Here is a 22153-nt window from a genome sequence, read left to right as displayed (position 1 = left end):
TTGTATGTCAACTCTTAAAAGCTTTATCTGTGGGAATTTGCCATTTCAGAGTTACTCCAAACCACCTTTGAATTAGATATTATTTGCTCAACAGAGAAGATAATCTGGCGTTCTTTTCATTGGGGCCTTATGTCATGCCATTGAAACAGAATACCAAACTAATTCCCACTGCTGTAAGATTGACTTAGCAGAGACTGGTTAAATAATTGCAAGCTCAATATAAAAGAGGGATAAATATTTGAAGTCCTTGAAAAGATCTGTAATGCTTACCTCAATGACTCTTGTTTCAAAATCTTCGTAAGTTTCTGTTGGGAGAAAAATAGGGTATTACATTTCCTTGTATTACTTGCCTATCAGCACAGCGCCCTGTAGGCGGTATAATTTAAAAAGGACACAATTTTTATGTAACTGTAATTTAGAAATTAATGTCAGCAGTAAGTAGCAAAAGTAAGAATAATTTGAAAAAACATATCAAAAGTGAGCTTCGTTAGCTGCTTCCTGTTAAAAAGACCTCAAATGTTTTTTTACTTTACACCATTCATTCAACTTCTTTTAGAATAAGGTTGGTGAAAAAACAGAATATAGTTCTTATTTATAAAGCGTAGGTGTTTTTAATTTCTTCAGTGAAGTCAACATATGTGAGGAAAATTAGCTTAAAAAAAAAAACAGTTAAAATGGTAACTTCCCAGAAAGTGTAATACTACTTGTTATAATTACAACACAGCTCCTGTAGTAAGAGATGACAGTGATTAAATAGATTCACTGTGCTCTATTAGGGACCCCAACCTCCAGCTGCAATCAATACCTCATCTTTTTAAGTACCATACATGCCGGAAAGTAAGATGGAAACAGTCTCCAAAGACTGTCCAACCTAAATAACCAAAGTAGCAGAAAGGGAGAAAAATAATTTTTTTTTTTAAAATGGTACAGTAAGACATACAAATTTAACTGCTTTGTTTGAACATCACACAGAAAGCAAAGCTGACACAAAAACGGAGACATCCTCAGAATCTGATTAATATTTTGATCACAAGCTAAGCTATACATCCTCTCCAAATTAAATCTGAAACTTCCTTTTGGAAATCGCTGCAACTCACCACTTACATTGAAGAATTTTTGTTAAATTATATCTGATTCCTAACTCTTTCCAACTGCAGAAATGCTATGAAAAATAACTATCCACAGTGTGTTAAGAAAAAAGAGTTTTGGGTTTTCACTGGCTGGCAGTGTGAACTGACGTCTTCCCTAAATACTGCTCTAAAACTGTAAATGAATCCCAAATTTCATATACACTGAGCAAAGGATGTAAGTGGTTACAAAATAGAAAGGTGCATCACCAAATGGGTCACTTCTGTTACAGCCAAACTATTATCCAATATTGTTCAGAGTATTCTGAAACTTGCATTAGACAATCAACGGGTAATTCAAAGAAATTGCAGGTATTTCTTGACACGTATTTCTGTGAAATTCCCAAAAGGGGTGGGGGATAAAACAAAACAATACAATACATAGCCACTTCAAATAATCAAGAATCACATAGCCAGACCTTTTTTTTTTTCCCTCTATCAATTTCAAATTCTGTCTGAAAAAAATGTCTTTGCAATCACAACTACAGCATCATTTATTTTGTCTAGTAACAGTTAAGGTGTGTTGGACTGTAAAATAAAGATCGCTTCCACGTCACATCTGTGTTCAAGTCTTTTCATCACAGCGGTACTGAAGCACTGAACATGGAGCTCTGTTCAGGTGAGCATTACACATTTGGCTCTAAGTGGCGAACACATCCTTCTCACTGCACAGAAAGTAAGTTTCTGCTCTGTCATAACAAGGAACTTCAAAGCAGCAAGATTTTGAAGGGTCTCACAACATCGTAGGGAAGGAAAGAGCAAGAATAACAGAGAGCTCTGGGCATGACAAGGCCATCTACAGGTGCCACCTCCAAAGACGGTACGTCAAAGGAGAGAACGCAAACCCATGCGAACAGCAGCCCAGGCAGATCTTCTCCATAGGCCTTCACCCCGACACACGCTGTAAGAAAAGTCAATCCCTCAGGCTTGGCTTTCAGCAGTTCCACCAGCATTTCTCCAACTCCATTTCATGGAAGCAGGCAAAAATGCTGCAAATCACGGATACTGCCAAAAAGATCTCATTTTCTCCGAGTTGCTGTTTCAAGACCTGATGACCACACAAGCACTCGAATATAAATTGCAAATATATTATTTCCTTTTATGGAACTGAGAGCATAGTTATAAGTGATCTATATTTTAATACTGATACATTTTTGCACAAAGCATATTCTATTATCAGCTTGGCTGTGGAAAAAAAACCTACTGACTTTCAAAACAATGGAGTAAGATGCAATGCCTTGCTATAAGAAGCAGAACAGGTAACAGATCCTTCTAACATTCTGTTTTTTCAATCTACTCAGGAACAATAGTGTTATGAGGAACGATTGAAGGAGCTGGGACTGTTTAGTTTGAGGAAGAGGAGGCTGAGGGGAGACCTCATCACTCTCTACAACTGCTTGAAAAGACATTGTAGAGAGGTTGGTGCTGGTCTCTTCTCACATGTAATTAAGTGATAGAACAAGAGGGAATGGCTTCAAGCTGCAACAGGGTAGGTTTAGATCGGACATTAGGAAAAAATTCTTCACAGAAAGCGTGGTCAGCCACTGGAATAGGCTGCCCAGGGAGGTGGTGGAGTCACCATCCCTGAATGTGTTTAGGAGTCGTTTAGATGTGGTGTTAGGGGATATGGTGTAGGGGAGAACTTTGTAGAGTGGGGTTGATGGTTGGACTCGATGATCCCAAGGGTCTTTTCCAACCTAAATGATTCTATGATTTCAGTACAACATAGAAGACCAGTGTTAATTGAGGCACTTAATACTTATTTTATTTGCTGTAGTCACAGTGAGATTCTTGAGAAAGACTTGGGAGCTGAAAACACTATAATGGTGAAGAACAGGGGACTCATTCCTTCACCAAACATTGCTTTATCGTTTACATATAATCTCCAAGATGATTATAAACATGAGCATCTTGGCACAATTTAGAGATCTGTTACTCTACACGAAGCAGACTTCTAGCTCACAGTAGAGGATATAAATGCCAACAGGCACTCTGCTCCTCTCTGAAGCCTCTTCAGTTGCATAGAAACACTGTAAACTTGGTCGAAAAATAATTTTATTTCCAACTGAAAAATACTGTTCTTACTCTACTCATAGTAAAGATGATGCAGAAGAAGATCCCCCTGAAAGAATGAAGCATATAAAAATCACAGTATGTCCCCAATTATTTTTTTTTTTTTAAACATATTGGTCAATTTGAAACAAACTTGTCAGATGTTGAAGGCTAACAACATCGAGGTTTCGACAAACTTCCTGTACCTGTTTTCAGTAGAAAATACAAATGCTGCTGAAGCAAAGCTGCCACATATGCTCAATCTCCATTTGTTACTAGAGAATCTAATACCAGAATATTAGGAAGGGCTGAACTGCAGAATCTCACTCAGCGTTCATGCTTACTTAGCCACCAGGGAATCCAAACACACCACAGTCTCAGGACAAAAGGATTGATGGGGTTTGGCGGTTTCTGATCTACTCCCCCTACCACCTTGACAGTGCTTTGCACACAGTCAATGCCCCAGTTCCCCTGCAAAATCATTAATTCTCTGAATAAAAAGATGCTGAAAGAACTATGTGGACATGAAAATCCGCACAATTTTTAACAGATTAAAAGGAAATTGATGTATACTAGTCAGAAACTGCTTCTTCTCAAGCATATTTATAATACAAGCTTGACAGTTTCATGTTCCTATTTTGATTGTAGTACCTTTTCCTCTTTTTGGCAGAACCTGACCTGACTATTACAGCTTCCACACAGCAAACTTTAATGCAAGTAATCAACATCAATATACCAGCCAAAAGCAAAATCAAAGAAAACACCGGAAGGTAAAATTCATACATGCATAAATGTTGTTTGCAACAGCTGCCACTTCTTTTAATGGAATAAACTGCTTGAAAATATATTTAAATTTAAAACCAACATAGTCTTGTGTTCAAAGTATGGAACTAGAAACATGAAATTTTCTTGACTTTCTCTATATTCCACCACTGACTTATGGGGAATTTGGAACAACTCATTAATTTCTCAAATCTTCTATTTTTCAGTTGTAAGATTCAGTGACAGGCTGCCAAGTCCATTGTCACCTCACTGCCTTCCATGGAATATTTGCTTTCAAGGTAATAAAATGAAACACAGGGAAATAAATATAGGAAATGTTTCATTTGTATACTGCAGTATTCTGCTAATATTAAAACAGAATTAATTGCTCTTAAAACTGAAGGCATCAAAAAAATACTTGAAGAGACTGTCGGGCAAGACAAGGTAAATCTGAGGGAAACAATATATCTCAGACACTACAGCAACAAAAGCCACAAAATCATCTACCCCACCTACATGAACGGAAAAGCTGGGAAGGGAACAGAGAAGTAGTAGATAGCTACAATGACATGGATTTACAAAGCAGAAAGCTACAAAAATGCCAGCGTAACTTCAGTTTATGGACAAAGGCATTAGATCACACTGGAAAGACAATGCTCTCACTACCTTATGGCTTGGTTCAAAGCATGCCTGGATTTTTAATTCATGTCCAATAGAACGTAACCAGAAAACATTCACAGACAGAAAGAAATTAATAAACAAAGCACCAGGCAGACTGGGGAGCAAAGGTGACTGCAAGAAAATCAGACCAGAATATAACTGTGATTCCATGTATGTAATTTCCCATTTATGTTCACTTGCTGCAAAATATGTTCCAAGATCCAAGCTGGCCCTGGGAGACCATACTCCTGGACAAAGACAGCTCCAAAAGCATGTACAAGCTTAACTGCTAGAATGACTGGAGTCTGCAACAAGCCTGAAACAAGTGCTAGAAAACATCACCTGTTTTTCTTAGCTCATCTTACTATAAAAGCCTACAGAAAGACGTCATTAAACATGCAAGCATCATTAAGTGTTTAACAAGAAAAAACTCAGCTGAATATGAGTAACAACTCATTTTCATACTTAATTAGTTGGAAAGGATTAGGATTCTAAATGTTAAATAGCTACTATAGAATTTCTAGGGGTCTGAATAACAGCATTGTAAAAAAGGTTCAGGTCACGTCTCTGATCTAGGTTTAGGAGATATGTTTCACTATGATATTTAACTAGGCAGCAAATAAATAAATAAATAAAGAACGAACTTCTATTAGCTACATTCAAACTACATCATCTTTAACCATATTTCATTATATGACCTAGAAAAAAAAAGGCTGATTTATCCCACAGGATCCTTTAAGAAACTATAAGAAAACCATAACTATATTTCATACTCAATACAATTGATGTTGAACACAGAAAAGTATTTCCATACTTCCAGAGTCCTATAACATAACAGAGTACTCTGTAATTTAGCGTAACATCATGCAGTCTATAATGTCATAGAACAGTCTAACAGCTATATTAAACTAAGTAGTGATTTAACAAAGGTCACTTGTGTTAACACAACTTCTTTGATTTAGCTCCCTTGTTCATGTATAGGCATATAAGAGAAAAGTATAAAATTGATTTTCAATCACAGGAAAAGTCTGTATCTCACTTTCTCCAAGCCACTTATCAGAAAGGCTAAGTAAGACAAAGATAGATACAGTTTTCTTACCTCCATTAGGACCTGGGTCAGGAGGATCCAGAAGGACACCTCCCCAACACTTTCCACTCCATCCTCCCTCTCTCTTAATTTTTGTTTTTCTTTTCTTCTCCCATGTATCTCTCTGCTGAACAATTTCAGACTGAATCCTCTCTCGTTCTTCTTTTTTGCGTTGGGTAACTGCCTGGACTCTCCCACTTTGTATCACAGGAGCATTAAGACCAGGCCAGAGGAAACCAGAACGTCCTTAAAAATAACAGAGAAAAATTAGATTTTTATGCCAAATTAGGACTGAAACTCTGCACACCAGAAAAATGCAATAAAATGGAAGGTTCTCACATATTTCAAGTGCATTTTACCATACAGAATTTACATTTAAAACCCAAGAATAACATTAAACAACCATATCAGGATTTTTTTAAAAGACAAAAATATCTCAAGCAGTTCTGACACCACGGAAATTAAAAGAAATGTGTCAATTTATTAAATCAAGAAACACTACACACAAAAAGGTCAAGACATGTCTTCAGCCCCGTATTTGTGAAACTACCTTCACCAATCTCCTGGCCTCTATTGAGATTCTTCCTTAGCTTTTTCTTCCTTCTCTTTCCTCTTCCTTTCTTTACTCCCACACCAGTCTCTGCCAAAGCTCCTTTCCACAGCTCATCAGCTGTCACTGAAATAAAAAAGCTTTCATAAGTAATATACAAGTACAGCTTACATTGGAGACTGAAGCTGAATAAAAAAACCCTTGAAATGTTAACCCTTGCTTGATCTTTGCTGGGGTTTAAACTGTGGGGTTACTGCGTTGCTAAGAACGTGATTTCCTACTATGTGTGTATGTACGTAGTGCAGAGATATGCCCCGGTTCCTGATCATTGCAATCAGACAGGCACACAGCCTCGTGCATGGTTTTTAAAAGGCTTTTCAAAATCGATTTAAAGGTAAGCATTCCTAACCAGTAAGGTATTAATTCCCAGGTCATTAAAAGAAAAGAATTCATTAGGAACTCGGAGCAGCAATACCTGTAAGCACTTATCCAAGGACAAAGATCAATGACAGTCAACTTGAATCACTCCTAAAAATATCAAAGGGTTATCCTGCTTTAAAAAGCCACAAAACACAAGTAGTTAACCAAAAACATAAATCTGCAGCTGTTCCCACGTTCTGACAAAATACAAGGTCCCCCTTACTGCCTGTATAAATGCAAAGGAATGGAAGGAGGAAGGAATGTAAGACACTTTAAAGAGCGTCATGACAGAGCTCAGGTTCTGGGCAGGCCTCCTCACTCATGGCCGTGTCCAGGACAGCCACTGTCTCAAGATGTTCAAGATGTTTCACCCACAGGAGAGCATGACTTAGGAAGCATGGATTTAGTAGTTAACTTCAAACTACTATTTGCCCAACTGATGGAAATATAGGATAATAGAAGTGTTCAAGGCCAGGCTGGATGGGACTTTGAGCAGCCTGGTCTGGTGGGAGGTGTCCCTGCCCATGGCAGGGGGGTGGAACTGGATGATCTTTAAGGCCCCTTCCAACCCAAACCATTCCATGATTTTATGATCCTCCTAACTTAGACAAAAACAAACTACATCAAAGTGAAGCTGAAGAAGACACCACAGGCAGTATTTCATCCTGTTAGGCCAGACAAAAAGGCTATTGCCATGGAATACACAAGCATCACCATTGTTATGTTTACAGATTAATGCTATTATGTGTTTCACCCTGGGGCAATGTTACTATGGCAGTTTGTATCTTTTGTCTTCTCTGATGAGAAACTGATTTTGCTTATTTAAAGTGGACAAAAAAAGTCAGTAAAGGCTTTTAACCAGGGGAATTAAAATAACTATGCTCAAATCGCTACAGTTTCCCCACAGGAATTCATGCGTTTTAGATTAATACATGTGAGAGAACCTGCCCCACAGACTGGTAAACGTGTTGGAACTATGTTGACATTACGGTGAGGGACAGGACTCATCCAGGATTTCCAGAGATGCTGCTAAGTGTCCAGGTTTATTTTTGTATTGAGTAAGTTTGTATAAGGTGTCAAGGTGGCTCTTCCAAAGGTATGACACCCATCTTTTCAGTCAAAAACCCTTTTCAAAGTGGGATGCATAACTGTGATTCTTTTTTGAGAAACACAATCCTGAAACAAGTAATCAAAGCTCAGCACGCTGAAAGCAAGCATACAAGGAAGGACAATACAAGTCCAGGAAGCTACAAAATAGTATTCCCTCAAGATGGGTAAGAGCAGGATGGCCTACAAAGTCACTACATACCCAAATAACATATTGTACAAATAGTACAAGCTAAAATATGTAATATCGATTTTGTCTGTATTACAGACAAGTGGAAATTGTGTATTACAGACAACTAGAAATGTCCATGGATTGCACATAACAGCAGCATTTATCCCACTTCTTATATTCTGTGAAGCCAGAATTGTATTTGCTCCTGGGTAGGCTTTAGTCCCTGTACAAAAGAAATGTCTATCTGAAATTCCCCTCTTTTTTCTAGACATTCAAGTGAACCCTAACGTCCAGAGGTTTATGTTTAAAAAAAAAAAAATCCCACAAAGAGTAACTGTATCAAATGGCTTGAAACCAGTGTCTGAACTGTGAGCCACTAAAAAATTTCCAGCTGATTACAACAAACTGATGCATATAGCTGTGTGCTAAAGCAAAAATAAAATAAAATAAAAAAATCTTCAGCTGCACAGAACTCACTAAACAGAAGAACTTCATTGCTGACTCAGCACGTTACTTTCAAGAAGTGTCAAACTGTGACAGGTACCAGGCTGTCTACAAGCAGTGAATATTACCCTAAGATAACACTGAATTACAGTTCAGTATAGAAAAAGACGGATGGTAAGTAGGTAATGCATGATGCAGCTTTTCATGTTCTCAAGTGGACTACAGGACTGTTGTATGAACTGGAAAGTTGACGATCAATCATGTTAAGCTTCTTAGCTTATTCAGAAAACATTGTGTAACTAGCAATTTCTTTTTTTTAATGATAATCCTGCTAGCCTAGAAACATGGAATTACAATAAAGGCATTTACATTTTTCTTTGCAAGGTTATTTTTTTAAGCTGGAAGAGTTCCCCAATCTACTGTAGCTTGTATGGCCTCCCAAAGGGTCACAACAGCTACAAAGGTGGCTTCAAAGGGGCAGCAACAAGCAGCTGAGAGACGAGAACAGGGAGCTTTTGAGCTGATTACACTCAAAAAATACACTCAAAAAAACCCCAGCACTTTGAGCTTTATTCTAAATATCTGTACGATAAAAATCACTTAATCCTGATAGAGGAAAGTAGCAAAAGTGACAGAGCACGGAGATTGTTTTGTAACAGAGGAGACCAGTCAATGCCAACAGATCCAGCGAGATGAGGTCGGATCGAGTCAAGTTTTGGCCTCAAGCACCACACAAATTCTAACAAAATCAGAACCAGAGGAAAATGTCACGTTTGGTACCAAAGTGCAGTTCATCTAATCAGTCTATAATAATATCATTATGCGTTTGGAAAGCAGCTGAATTTAACGAAACACATCAGAAACCTGCGGGCTACAGAGCTGAGAGTTCTTTGTAAGATGGCAGATATCACACTGATTTTAAGACAACGTGACAAGAATGGAATACGGATGGGATAGGCTGCAGTCAAGAAGATTACAGTGGTGGGGACATTGCTTACGACAGACAAAGCGATGAAAAGAATAAAAATCTGACCATAAGAAAGGTCAATCCAACTTGGCAGCAAAGGACCAAGATGGTCGGAGAACAAACACACAGGCAGGAGACAGGTCTCGTGGAGGAGGAAATAACCCGAACAGAAATGCGGACTGCTCTAGTGCTTTTCTCATTTGCAGAAATGCTCTGAAATGAAGACAGGACAGTAGGTATATGCAGTCTCTCAGTGACTTGTGGCCTTGCTTTTATTTTGCCTTTGTAAAATGGGAGGCTGCACACATTCCTCCAGAGCTAGGACAGACCCAGTCATGAAAGTCACCACAGTGTTTTAGTCAGTTACCAAAAAGCATATAGCTACTAACTGAAAAAAATAAAAGATAATGTGTCATATATAGGATTTTATTTTATGGTCTAGAAAAAGATCCACTATTGAATTTTGCAGAAAGCACGCGAGCTGATCGCTAACAACTGCCAATAACAACTTTGTATGACAGCACTCCGTTCTGCTTAATCTACGTAAAACGTATTTATAATATTTTGAAAAGGATTTGGTTTTGTGCCTTTTTATACTATCGCTGAATTTCAGGAACCAGAAAGCCCTAGTGTTTACTTCAGAGGAAGAGGTATATTAGACCATACCACAGTAACTCACAAGGACTACCAAAAAAGACTTGCTGTAAACTGTATCAGAAAACAGCGTCCTAGATCCTGCTAAACTGAGATTAAAAGCAGATTTCTTTGCCTCCTGCAAGATGACTTCCCAGCTTGCTTAGAAAATAAACTACAGCAAAAGACAAACAGCAGTAAGTTGGAAAGTTGAAGGGAGTAAAAGGAGACGAAAGGATCAACTTTGTAAAACAGCTAAGTAGGCTCACTTCTTCCACTTACAAGTCATTTTTCCTTAAGTTTTTTTGATGACAAATAGTCTTGTGGCAGCCCAGCAGCACAGATTCAAGGGCATTAATATAAATGAACATATTATAATAAACATGCTTTTTTCAATGTACTGTTGCCCACTAATACCATTAAATCTATGCATCTGTATTACCTTAAGGAATTTAGTAAGGTCTTTCAATTACTAACATTCTCTTCCAGGTTTCAGCTTGGAATACATACTTTTATTAGCCGATGAACTCTAAAAAGGTATGATATTTCAACCACTTTCCTTCTCCAGATACCAACAGTTTTGGCATCATCTCCAAACAAAAACAGGATTTGGAAAAAATACTTCGTACATATGAAATACAAAACAGCATCTGCAAAGGGAACGAGCTGCTTACATACTCTATTAGAAATTGCATGATAAATTACACAGTCTAGACTCAGCTGCTTAATGACCATGAGAAGACATTTTTTCTTGGAGGTGGGTCAAAGGATTAACAACCAACTCCTCTAGGAACGAAGTCTCACAAACCTCACTATACTGAAATGCAGAGGGCATTTCCTTGAGCTTGTCTTCTCTGACAAACACGTGCTTTCCCACGGAATGCACTCTTTTCAGATCATTTACATGGGTTCAAAAGCAGCCAAACAATTCACAGAAGAAAAAAGCCACCTAGAACTATGAATTAAAAAAATTCCATGTCACAAATCACTGAAGGTTATCAGGTTTTTCTAAGGAAGCATGCCTACATACTCATCCAATTCTTACTTTCTTCCCACAGCATCAGCCGCTGTTGGAGACGGGATTCTCAGTTAGATGGACAGTCAGTCTGATGAGACAAGGTTTTTCTCATGTTGAAGAAGTTAAAAATTAACTTACTCCTCTAAGACACTACTGTAAGGTATAGTTTTCATATTCAGTGTCTGTTGTTTTTGAAAGACATTTCTGAAAAAATCCAATATGGACTCCGTAAGTTCTTAGAAAAAACATGTTTTCGTATCACCTCACCACAACTGGAGTCTGAGGACTGTTTAAGAAATAGGCCAAGCATTAAACAGATAGGAAAAGCAAATGATGGGCCTACCCTCAGAGCTCGTCTCTAGGTACAGCTGAAATAGGATGAGAATAAGAAATACGTCCCTTATTTGTACAGCTTTGCCCCTCAAAGGTTCCAGCTGTAGAACAAGATGTGATTGTATAAAATGTTAAAAACAAATGCACACGCACTCTTCTGTTCTCTGACACGGTTGCACTTTCACAAGTCTACTCTTATGGCTAGCATTTTAAGGATGTGCATCTCTGATAAGAACTATGCAACTATATATTAGACAGTGTAAAGTCTGTTCATGTCCCAGACAGCTTATAAACAAGTTCTTCACTACTGAGAACTGCATTTCAGTATTTCTTCTGAACAGGCAAAGCCTCAAGAGAGAGGTCATTCTGTTGGTATTCATGAACAATTAGTATTAAGCCATCCTTCTCAAGCAGGATGTGCTGAGAGTGCAGAAAGATAACGAAGTTAATCATTCTACCACTTTGATTATAGAGCTACTATCTAATACTGGTATTAAGGTGAACACAGTAATCCACTCACCTTTAAATTACAGTTCTCAGTGACAATTCAACTGCAAATAATTTGATATAGAATCACAGAATGGTTTGGGTTGGAAGGGACCTTAAAGATCATCTAGTTCCAACCCCCCTGCCATGGGCAGGGACACCACCCATTAGACACGGTTGCTCAAACAAGTTTGGATAGCGGGGGGTAACTAATTGCAGAACTGCAAGAATCTGGACATTGAAAATGTCAGAGAAAGATAAGGACTAATGCAAGACCATAAAGAGGAACCTGAGACCACGTAGGAGATCAGTACCATGGGACAGATATGAGATGGTTTTAGATAAACTTCACAGACTGAAAATTAGAACTGCACATATATGAAATGATATACTGAAAAATTAACCTCATTTCTACTTCTTACTGCTAGCTGGATCTCCACAATAGCGCAACAGGAAAAAACGTCATCTCCTAACAAACTTTCTGGCTTCTGTTTCTTTCTGCTAATACAAGGCTGAAGCTCTACCTGCTTATTCACAGAAGCTGGATAATATCATTAAAAAAATGCAAAAGTTCTCAGAAAAAAATTAGTTTAGGTGTGTTTGCAAATTTGTTGGCAGCCAAAGATGTCTCTATAATCTAACTACTATTCCTATAGGATAGCATGGGAAAGTTTTGGGCAACTTCCCCAAAACCAGAAACAAATCTATCGCATTAAGACAGTATAATAAAACCTGTGGAGCTGGAAAATATTATTCTAAAAGATGCATTCATACTGCTAACACAGACACAGTGAATAATTCTACTTACCTGCAAACCTTGAGCACACTTTCACAGTGCACTTGGCATTAGAATTTCACATTTTTTAAAACTGACAATTTAGCACAACATCAACAGGAAGCTGCAGACGTGGGATTTTCAGGTTAGTCAGAATTCAAATCCTGAATAAACCCAGTTAGAAACCCAGTCATTAACAGACTAAAAACTTGTTAGCTTAAACAAAGAACCAAAACTGCTGTAAATTATCCTGGCAAACATCTGAGAAATTGTATTGTTTTCTTCGTAACATCTTATTAGAAAAACAGGACCTTAACTTAGCTAATAGATACTGTTGTAAATGCTACTATCTTTTGAAGATTGCTTCAATTATTAAAGCTTTCATTTGCAGCTTTTTTTTTTTTTTTAAATAATAAGTATTATGAAGATGGCCTCAGTGTCACCAGCTGGATATGGAGAACAGAGATTTCAGTGAGGTTTGCAAACTAAACACCGATGGCCTGGTTCATTTTCTCAAAACAAACTGAAAACCAGAGGCCAAGTGCCTTCACAAACGTTACACTGCACAGTAATAAATCAAAACCTGATAAAATAGCCCACCCCATTAAGTACAACTAACTGTAAGAAATGTAATATTCACTCTCCTTTTTCTGACTAAAAACACATGTGCACACACAAGCATCTGCCTTGCGACAGGGAAAAAAAAAAGGCAGTTGTATATTTGGAGCTCTTTACATCCCTAACGCGGAAAGATCAAAACTCTTCATATGTTACTACTGACCATGACAAGTGGTAACTCAGTAACTGTTTATGTGGAGTGTTCATACTTAAAAGAAAAATTCTTGAAAAATATAATAAAAAACTAAATAATTTTTTCACCCTGATCCTCAAATTAGGCATGGCAGAAAAAATGAACAATTTTAATCCATGCAGGACCACAAAAAATTAATATAAAATGTAATTAAGAAGCAGGCTTCCAGGAACTGATGTTTCCGATAAAGAACAGAAACACAGAGATTTCTACTGAGTACAATTGCTTCCAGTAATCAAAGCGTCCAGAGACAAAACGTGTTACTCTGAGTATGATTTTATACTGTTGGTCTAAATGATTCTCCCTTGACTGTTATAATCTAGTTCCTATAACCTCTGAAAAATCATCATACTCCCTATTCTGTATTCTAACCTAAGAGGAAACATCACCTAGCAACAGAGAAATTAAGTTCTTTTCATTTGTTCCCAAGGGTAGCTAATGGAATTAATACTGCGAGTAGGAAAGCATAATTTTTATACAGTCCCAGTATCAAATAAAAGTTCTTTATTCTCACATACACTCGGATACACAACGGATGCTGAGAAAATTATGCTTGCTGGTTTGGATGATTGGGGTCAAAGATAACTCCTACGGCTGGGAGACCGTCAAATCATTTCAGCATTCATGACACATCTGCGTGCCTCTGCTGCCTTCAGGAATGACAGCCCATATATTTCAACCCAATTCTGTGGCTATCAGATGTAAACGGTCTATATCTCATATTTTCCTCATCTACAGGTCAGACAGATACATACTTCTTCCATTAAACATACAGCACTTTTTATCAACATTTCTCAACAACCGAAGCTTAAGCAGCTGTTCAGAAAGTCTGGGTTAGTGGGATTTCCCAGTCTGTGTGAGAGCACGTAAACGTACCGAGAACAGGGAAAACAGTTCTGTCCTCCCAGACAGAACCCGGACTGGAAGAGGCACAAGCAAGACGTTACTTGCAAATACCAGATCCACTGAGACACACTGAAAAAGGAGACGAGACTTTTCAGGGGAAGTTAGTTATTTTTTAAACACGATCTTAAAAACCTCAGGCCCTTCCACATCTCTAAATAAGCACGTGAAATTGTTAAGTAAATGGAAATTGAACTGCTTCCCATGGTGGGGAGGAGGGAAATGGGAAAGGAGGGAAGGACAGAAGCTAAGCCTGGAATAACAAGATCGTTTGAAATTACTTCATTACAAACTCACTGAAATACGTCACTGGACAAGAACAAAACCCTGTGTATGTTCCTGTTTGTTAAGAGTTGCAGGAGACAGCTCTCTGGGTAAGGATTACAGACTGCCTAGGATAACCGCAATTCCTCTTATTTAATTTAATGCCTCTTATTTAAATGAGTTAAACTGTTTTTAATAGTTATGTTGAAGGTACAGATGACCCTACCAATCAGAGCATGTTAATATTTTTTAAAGTCTGACAGAAGAGAAAGAGAAAAGTACAGTCACCTTTCTCAGGCACAAAGGACTGTCATTAGGTTGACATTTCACTTGAGAATTGTTTCACATAAAATGGTCATATCTGCATTTTTAATGTTACCTCTTCTGAAGCAACTGCACTGCTAGAGGACATGAGTGATTTATACTGTTAATATCTACTTCATTTGAATTTTGAAGATTTTATTTTTTACTTCTGTAAGAGAAACAGTTCTTAGAATAACTGTAATTCGAAATATAAGCCATTCCGTCTTCTGAATCTGATGGCTACTGTCTCTGCTGAATACCTAATGGAGGTACACTTAAATTCATCCAAGCTGTTGCATCTTATTAATTAAGCAGATAGTTTTAGGTAGCTTGCCTAAATATAACTTGTTTAAAATTTTATTAAGTCAAACAATAGAGGTTTCAATCACAACAAACATTTTCATTTTGGTCATCTAACAAGACAGCTGCAAAATTCCTGGTAAAACAGATCTCACCTAGACTTTGTGAACACAAACGTTAAGAATAATTAAGGAAACATCTAACCTACAAATTATAATCACACTGCAATCACTTGCGGTGCTATATTTTAAATTTAAGATAAACAAAATAACAACAGTGCTTAGCTTCTTACATATTCTTATCTTGTAACTGCTTCAGTGCCTGAAAGTTCTAAATGAATTTTTCCTGCAGTTGGCATCCTTACCAAACCTTTGCCACGCAGAGCCTCTGGCTCACGCAGCAGCCTTCTGCAGGTCTTTTGAGATCGCTCTACCCTCAGCGGTGTGACATCAGTCAACAGGCAAAATTCACTGGGTAAGACAAACAGCCAGCCAGCATGACTGCTTCAACCCCACTTCTTTAGGAAATGTAAAGAAAACAAATACAGTATTCTCCCACTTAGATGCTGAGATACCACCAGTTCCGAAAGCCTAATTTTGCAGAGCTCTTATATTCTATGGATTATAAACAGCCAAAGAACTTTGACTCTCAAACAGTTGAAGTTACCTCCTCCAGAGATTCTGTTCTTACTATTCCTTCTCTTCCGCTGTGGGATAAGATAAGGAACCACAAAACAGATGGAATGGCCCCTCGGCTACCTCAGTTCACAGTCCCAAGCATGAATTTAAACAACCATCATTTCTCTATTATTTTTAAGCATGTGTGTAATTCCTTTCAGGACTGGAGGGAAATACTGCAGCTGGCCAGACAATTAGCAGGACGTTATCAACAGTTTTTGTTTAACACATTATTGCATTTCAGTTATTTCATTTTTGAGACAGCAGAGCTTGAACAGTATCTCTTGCCTGTGGCTCAAATATCATTTAGAAAATAAACACACTATTTATATTCTCAGTAAAGGACTAGGAAACAGAGGGGAAAGTGTTTCCCCCTTCCATCTGATGATGTATCTTGGATGGATTCACTGTGACATAAATCAAACCCTTGCTTGCTATTAAAAGACAATAAGCTGACCTTGTGCACACACTTCTGTCAATAGCTGTAGTCGCAACTATAATCTTAGGAGATATGCAATTAGAGTAGATAGAAAAAGCTACTATACATAGATTTTCATGACTGTGCCTCTCCAAAGCAAAATTTTCTTTCTTTCTTCCATTCATTACAGGTAATAATTTTAATCCAACCTGAGACTTACACGTATTGAAGAAACTGGTTTGTCTGCACTGCTGGACCATCACATTCCAGGGGGCAGAGATGGAACATCGTGTCTGGAAAGCCCATGCCAGGCTAGAATATGAAGAGCAACTCCCTTTCACCGGCACAGAAGCAAACCCTGAGAATGAAGACAGAAAGGTGCTTACACACAGAACATTTTCTTCTTTAAAACAGCATTTCCTGCAAGCATACACACCAGAAGAAAAAGACAGTAATATTTACTCATACAGTTCAGTTTCCAAAGGGAGTCAGACTTGAACGTTCTGTTTGGAAGTGCAAAGTAAGTTGCAGAAGGGAGGGGAAATACTGCAATCGAAAATGTCATGAAGAGAAGGGCGCTAGAAGGATTCTAACATACTGCTGCTAGAGTGAGAATATCTGAAGTGACGGTATCAAGAAGACAGAGCCAGGGTCTTCTCACTGGTGCCCAGTGACAAGACAAGAGGCAATGGGCGTAAATTTAAAAACACAAAATTCCACCTGAACATAAGAAAACATTTTGGTGTTTTTTTTTTTACTTTCAACTGAACGTGGTCCTGGATAATCTACTCAAGTTGACCCTGCTCTGAGCAGGGAAGGTCTCCATCATCCTCCATCTGAAGGATGATCTCCAGAGGCCTCCAGCCTCAACTATTTTGTGATTATGCAAATTTGTGAACCTGACTTACTCTGTCATCCTGAAAGGAGAACGTACCTCCAGAAGCACCTTCCCCATGGCCCTCCGGATTTGATTATTACAAAGCTAGCTAATTACACATGTTCTTATCATCTCCAAAACAGTTTACTTCAATATCGCATACATGATGGTGCATTTTCTTCCAAGTGGCTCGGCTAATGCAGGAAGGTTGCTATTCTTTTAGCCAAAAGGAGCACATTAAAACCGCCAGGGCTCAGGTGCTTACCTACAACAATGAAAGCAAGATATACTTTCATTTATTGACCAGCACAGAGAGGCTGTTCTCAGAAGTAAGGAATCCATATTTTTCCTACTTGCGTAATCAATCACTCCAAACAGCGTGCATATTCAACAAACTAAAAAGGGCTATATTGTCTTGAAATCAATTACTCAACATGTTATTCAGACAATGACAATAAAAAAAATAATTAAAAATCTACTTCTTCCTAAACTACATTTAAATTCAATCTTTTTAGCTAGATTTTAAAAGCAGAAAGTAAGCATGACTTTCATCATGTTCTGTTAGCATCCAGTATCAATAAAACAGCAATAAAACAGTATTCTTTGAAGTCAGGGTAATAGCTCCTTCTAGGCAAATAACAATCAGATCAGCTACCTGGGGTAATGCAGCAGGAAGTTCTAAAAAATTTCTCTCAAAGTAGTCCTAAAATGTAGATTTATCATAATTTATTCCTATGGAAAGTTAAAGGTGACAATGAAGCTCCATTATGAAAATTTGGTGAAAACCTATTAATTTTCACAAAATAAAAAGCAGCCTAGAAACAAAAAAGCAAAAAATAGGAACAGAAGATTCTTAAGTATCTGGTTAAATTCACAGAGAATGCAGAGCGTACCGCCAAGTCATAGCATGAGACACATACTAACAACATGCTAGTCACTACTCAACACACTTCCTCTCACTTCAAACTGCTACTGAACTAGCAGTCACTCCTAATACGAACTACATAGACAATGTTAACGATAACTCCAGAAGCACACACAATTTTTGAGCTGTCTTCTCTTTTTAATACACATTTCATGACAAACTGTTAGTCTGCAAGACTAAATTAACAGTTCATCTGAGAAAAATTTTCACGTGAGGTATTGATCTAATTTTTGGAATGGCATGCAATTACAGAAGTTACTTTTTTAAAAATAACATCATGTATCTAGAACTAATTCAAAATTGCACTGTGTAGCAGTATTTATAATTTCCCTTTCTGCACCTTAAAATTGCCTACCGCTGGAAATTGCTTCAAAATGACTTGCGAAATCTAATCTCGCCTTCTTCATGCGCTTACAAAGTTTGTCATACCTTGAGGCAGCACACTTTTCCCCTCTTCACATACTTCCTGTTGGCCTATAAACCATCTTTTCACATACATGAGTACATCTGCTGATAATTTCCTTGAATAAGCTTCTACAAAGATGCAATAACTTCTAGTTCTTAAAACTTTTTGAGAAAAACGAGGAAAAGAAATAACCAGATATTTACAAACAGATGCATTGGTTGAGGCTAGTGGCCTAAGTAGCTGGGTATTCTGTCTCCAGGAAGCACTATGCACATCTGCCTGGGGAAGAGTGAAAAGTGAGAGAACACGTACAATATTGTCCTCCTCCGTATTTTCTCAGTCTCTTGACTACTTTCAGTACAGGTGCTTTCCTCAGAACCACGTGGACATCTTGCATCCATAACACTCCTTGGTAAGGAGTTCCCCACATCTACTACTCACCACATAATGAACCAGATGCTTTTTTTAATTATTATTATTATTTTCAGCCTGTCAAAACACTCAAGACATTATCTCCATGGCGTACTTGTCAGATTAGAAGAAAAAGTCAATTCCTATCCATTCCACATGTGATCTAGTAGGCTTCTCTCATACATCCCCAGGAGGCCTTTTCTAGGTTGAGAAGTCCCAGCCTACTCAGCCATTCATATGGTATTTCTGGTGTTCCTTCTTGCCTTTGTATGAGTCAGCAGTGTGCCCAGGTGGCCAAGAAGGCCAACAACATCCTGGCTTGTATCAGGAATAGCGTGGCCAGCAGGAGCAGGGAAGTGATCGTGCCTCTGTACTCGGCACTGGTGAGGCCTCACCTCGAGTGCTGTGTTCAGTTCTGGGCCCCTCTGTATAAGAGGGACATTGAAGCGCTGGAGCGTGTCCAGAGGAGAGCTACCAGGCTGGTGAGGGGTCTGGAGACCAGGGCATATGAGGAGAGGCTGAGGGAGCTGGGCATGTTTAGCTTGGAGAAGAGGAGGCTGAGGGGAGACCTCATTGCCCTCTACAACTACCTGAAAGGAGGGTGCCGAGAGGTGGGTGTTGGCCTCTTCTCCCAAGCGAATAATGACAGGACCAGAGGAAATGGTCTGAAGCTGCGGCAGGGGAGGTTTAGATTAGATATTAGGAAGAATTACTTTACTGAAAGAGTGGTCAGGCACTGGAACAGCCTGCCCAGGGAGGTAGTTGAGTCACCATCCCTAGAGGTATTTAAGAAACGTCTAGATTTGGCACTTCAGGGCATGCTCTAGTGGCAGAGATTGTAGGTTGTTTGGTTGGACTCGATGATCTTAAGGGTCCTTTCCAACCTTGAAGATTCTGTGATTCTCCAGTTGTCATTTAGTCTTTTGGACTTAGAACTTCATCACTTCACGTTTTACACTGTAATTCATTCACTCTCCAGCCAGTCTTTCTTTTCTACTTTAAATAACTTAGTACCACCACCAAAATGAATTACCTTGCCGCTCAACCCCTTTTCCAGTGAGCTTATGAACATGCTAACCAGTACAGATGTTTATGGAACTCCACTGGTCATCTCCCCCTGACAAAAGAGCTCCAACACTCTTCCCTACCTTTCAGCGAATTATTTATACGCACCACGACCTCCTCTCATATCCCACATCTGCTGAACTTAAAAGTCTGTGGTGAGAGGCTCCGCTGAAAGGTTGCTAAAAGGTATTCGGAAATCAGGCATGCAGTGCATTAACTCGACTGCCATTACCTTACCGAATCTCTCAGAAAAAACAACAAACACACCCAAGCTCTAAAAGATTTGTAAAGTTCAATTTTCTATTACTAAAGGCATGCATAATCTTTTTATTGACATTTATTCTGCATGTTTTTTATAAAAGATTGGTGCCACATTTACCACCTTCCACTCTTGACGTACCAAAGCAACTTCAAAGGGGAGGTTACACACTCTTACAAGTAATTCATCTTTTTCATCCTGGAGCTCTATTAGAATTCTTTTGTGAATAGTTTCTGATCCTGCTAATGATCATCCTGTAGATTTGTCCCATAACCTCTTTCACAGTTATTTTAATTTTAGAAATAGCCGCTAACTATCATCACCATCACCACCAAGGGGTACCATATGGAAATCTCTTGTTTCTTTTTCCAGTGAATAATGATGCAAAGAATTAATTTAGCTTCCGTGCCTTGCCATCTCTGAGTGCTCCTCTTATATCTTGTTTGCTAAATTGGCTCTACACTTTGAGTTATTTATTGGAGCAACACTTTATTAGCTAAAATGAGATAAATAAGTGGCTGACATTCAGAGCATCAGGAACAACACTAATTGCCTGGGCCAGGCTCAAAGGTACATTAAAATATTGCAGTGAGAAAGTCATTGCTTGCTTTGAATTGGTCATCTGCACTTCTAGCAGCAGCGGTGACAGTTGCTTTCACAGTTCCGTAACACAGAAATATATTCTAAATTCTCTGCCTAAGAAATGATACATTCATTTGGAAAACAAAACATAACAGTATGAGACAGTTTACTTCATTATCAAAAATATTTGCAATGCAATTTGCTTTTGGTTGGTTGTTTTACTCCTCCTTTCGTTAGCAAAAAAAGTTCCATATTCTAAATAGCATCTCCTTCTGAAATTATGATGGAAGCCCAAAAAAAGTCTATAAAGCGGCAATAAAGTCAGGACAAAATGACAACAGTAAGAAGAATCAAGAGACAGTGGAATGAGATGAATAACTGCAGCAGAAATAAAATTCTGACAGAATGGCTGGGGCACAGAAGAGGAGAAAAAGTCAAACGTCAGAAAGAGATGCAGACAAATAAACACTGGTGTGATAGAAAAAGGTCAGAAGACCCTCAACTGATCTCAAAACTCTGGCGATCCAAAGTTATTTTAAAATAAGTACTACAACATCTGACTATTGCAATTCATAACAGGAGTTGTCAAAGTCCAGGGTGAGATCCTGGCTTCACTGAAACCAATAACAAATCTCATGTTTTCTTTAAGGATTCAGCCTTTTTTAAAGTGAGAGCAATTTATACTTTTAAGACTGGCATTGAGAGAATACCAGTTCTGAGGTGGCAACTAAAATTATATATCTAGGAAAGCCCAGGGGCTGTGTTGACCATATTCTGGACACCGAGATGAGACTGTTTTGGTCTCTGAATTGCAGCAGGACAAAAGTGAGAGGAGGAAGACATGGCAGAAAAACCCCTCCAAACACACACGATTCCCAAAGTCTGAAACAGTGAGCGCTGGTATTTAGTAACGTATACCCACACACCTCTGTACACATACCGCTACCAAGGGAATAGACACTTTGGAAGGAGGGCAAAGAATAATGATATTTATGGTATGTAAGCAGTTTGAAATGTCACATCTCAATAGAACAGCATTTGACATGCAAGTATGTACAGTTAATACGTTATATCCTCATTCCCTATTCATCCTCCAAACATCCGTGATGGATTTTTATTTAAAATCTGAAATGTTTCTTACAATAAGCTATTCAAAACTGTACAGTTTGTAGCACAAGACAGTTAATGATTGCTAGACTGATGTCTTACCACCAGCCAGAGAGATGTCAACAAAGCAGAAAAAAAAATATTTAACTATAAACTGTATCTTTATAACTATAAACTATATTTAAGTTGTGCTCTGCACTAACATAAAATTAACACCTCAGTGATACTTCCCTGCTACAAACATTACAATTA

At 38.3% G+C, this 22153-nt stretch overlaps 1 protein-coding gene across 1 annotated transcript in view; it reads right to left on the bottom strand.

Moving 5' to 3' along the window:
* The window catches only part of MRPS5 (mitochondrial ribosomal protein S5), a 58423-nt gene that overhangs the window by 32533 nt on the left and 3737 nt on the right, over positions 1–22153 (bottom strand). The window contains exons 2-5 of the mRNA XM_063328312.1: positions 16490–16627; positions 6239–6364; positions 5701–5934; positions 271–305 (exon numbers count right to left, since the gene is read on the bottom strand). Of these exons, the coding sequence (XP_063184382.1) occupies positions 271–305; positions 5701–5934; positions 6239–6364; positions 16490–16627 (533 nt within the window). The remainder of the gene's footprint in view (positions 1–270; positions 306–5700; positions 5935–6238; positions 6365–16489; positions 16628–22153) is intronic.

This window comes from Chroicocephalus ridibundus, chromosome 3, assembly GCF_963924245.1.
Source record: "Chroicocephalus ridibundus chromosome 3, bChrRid1.1, whole genome shotgun sequence".
NCBI lineage: Eukaryota > Metazoa > Chordata > Aves > Charadriiformes > Laridae > Chroicocephalus > Chroicocephalus ridibundus.
The sequence above is the reverse complement of the archived record's forward strand: the minus strand, read 5'-3'. Positions and strand labels throughout refer to the sequence as shown.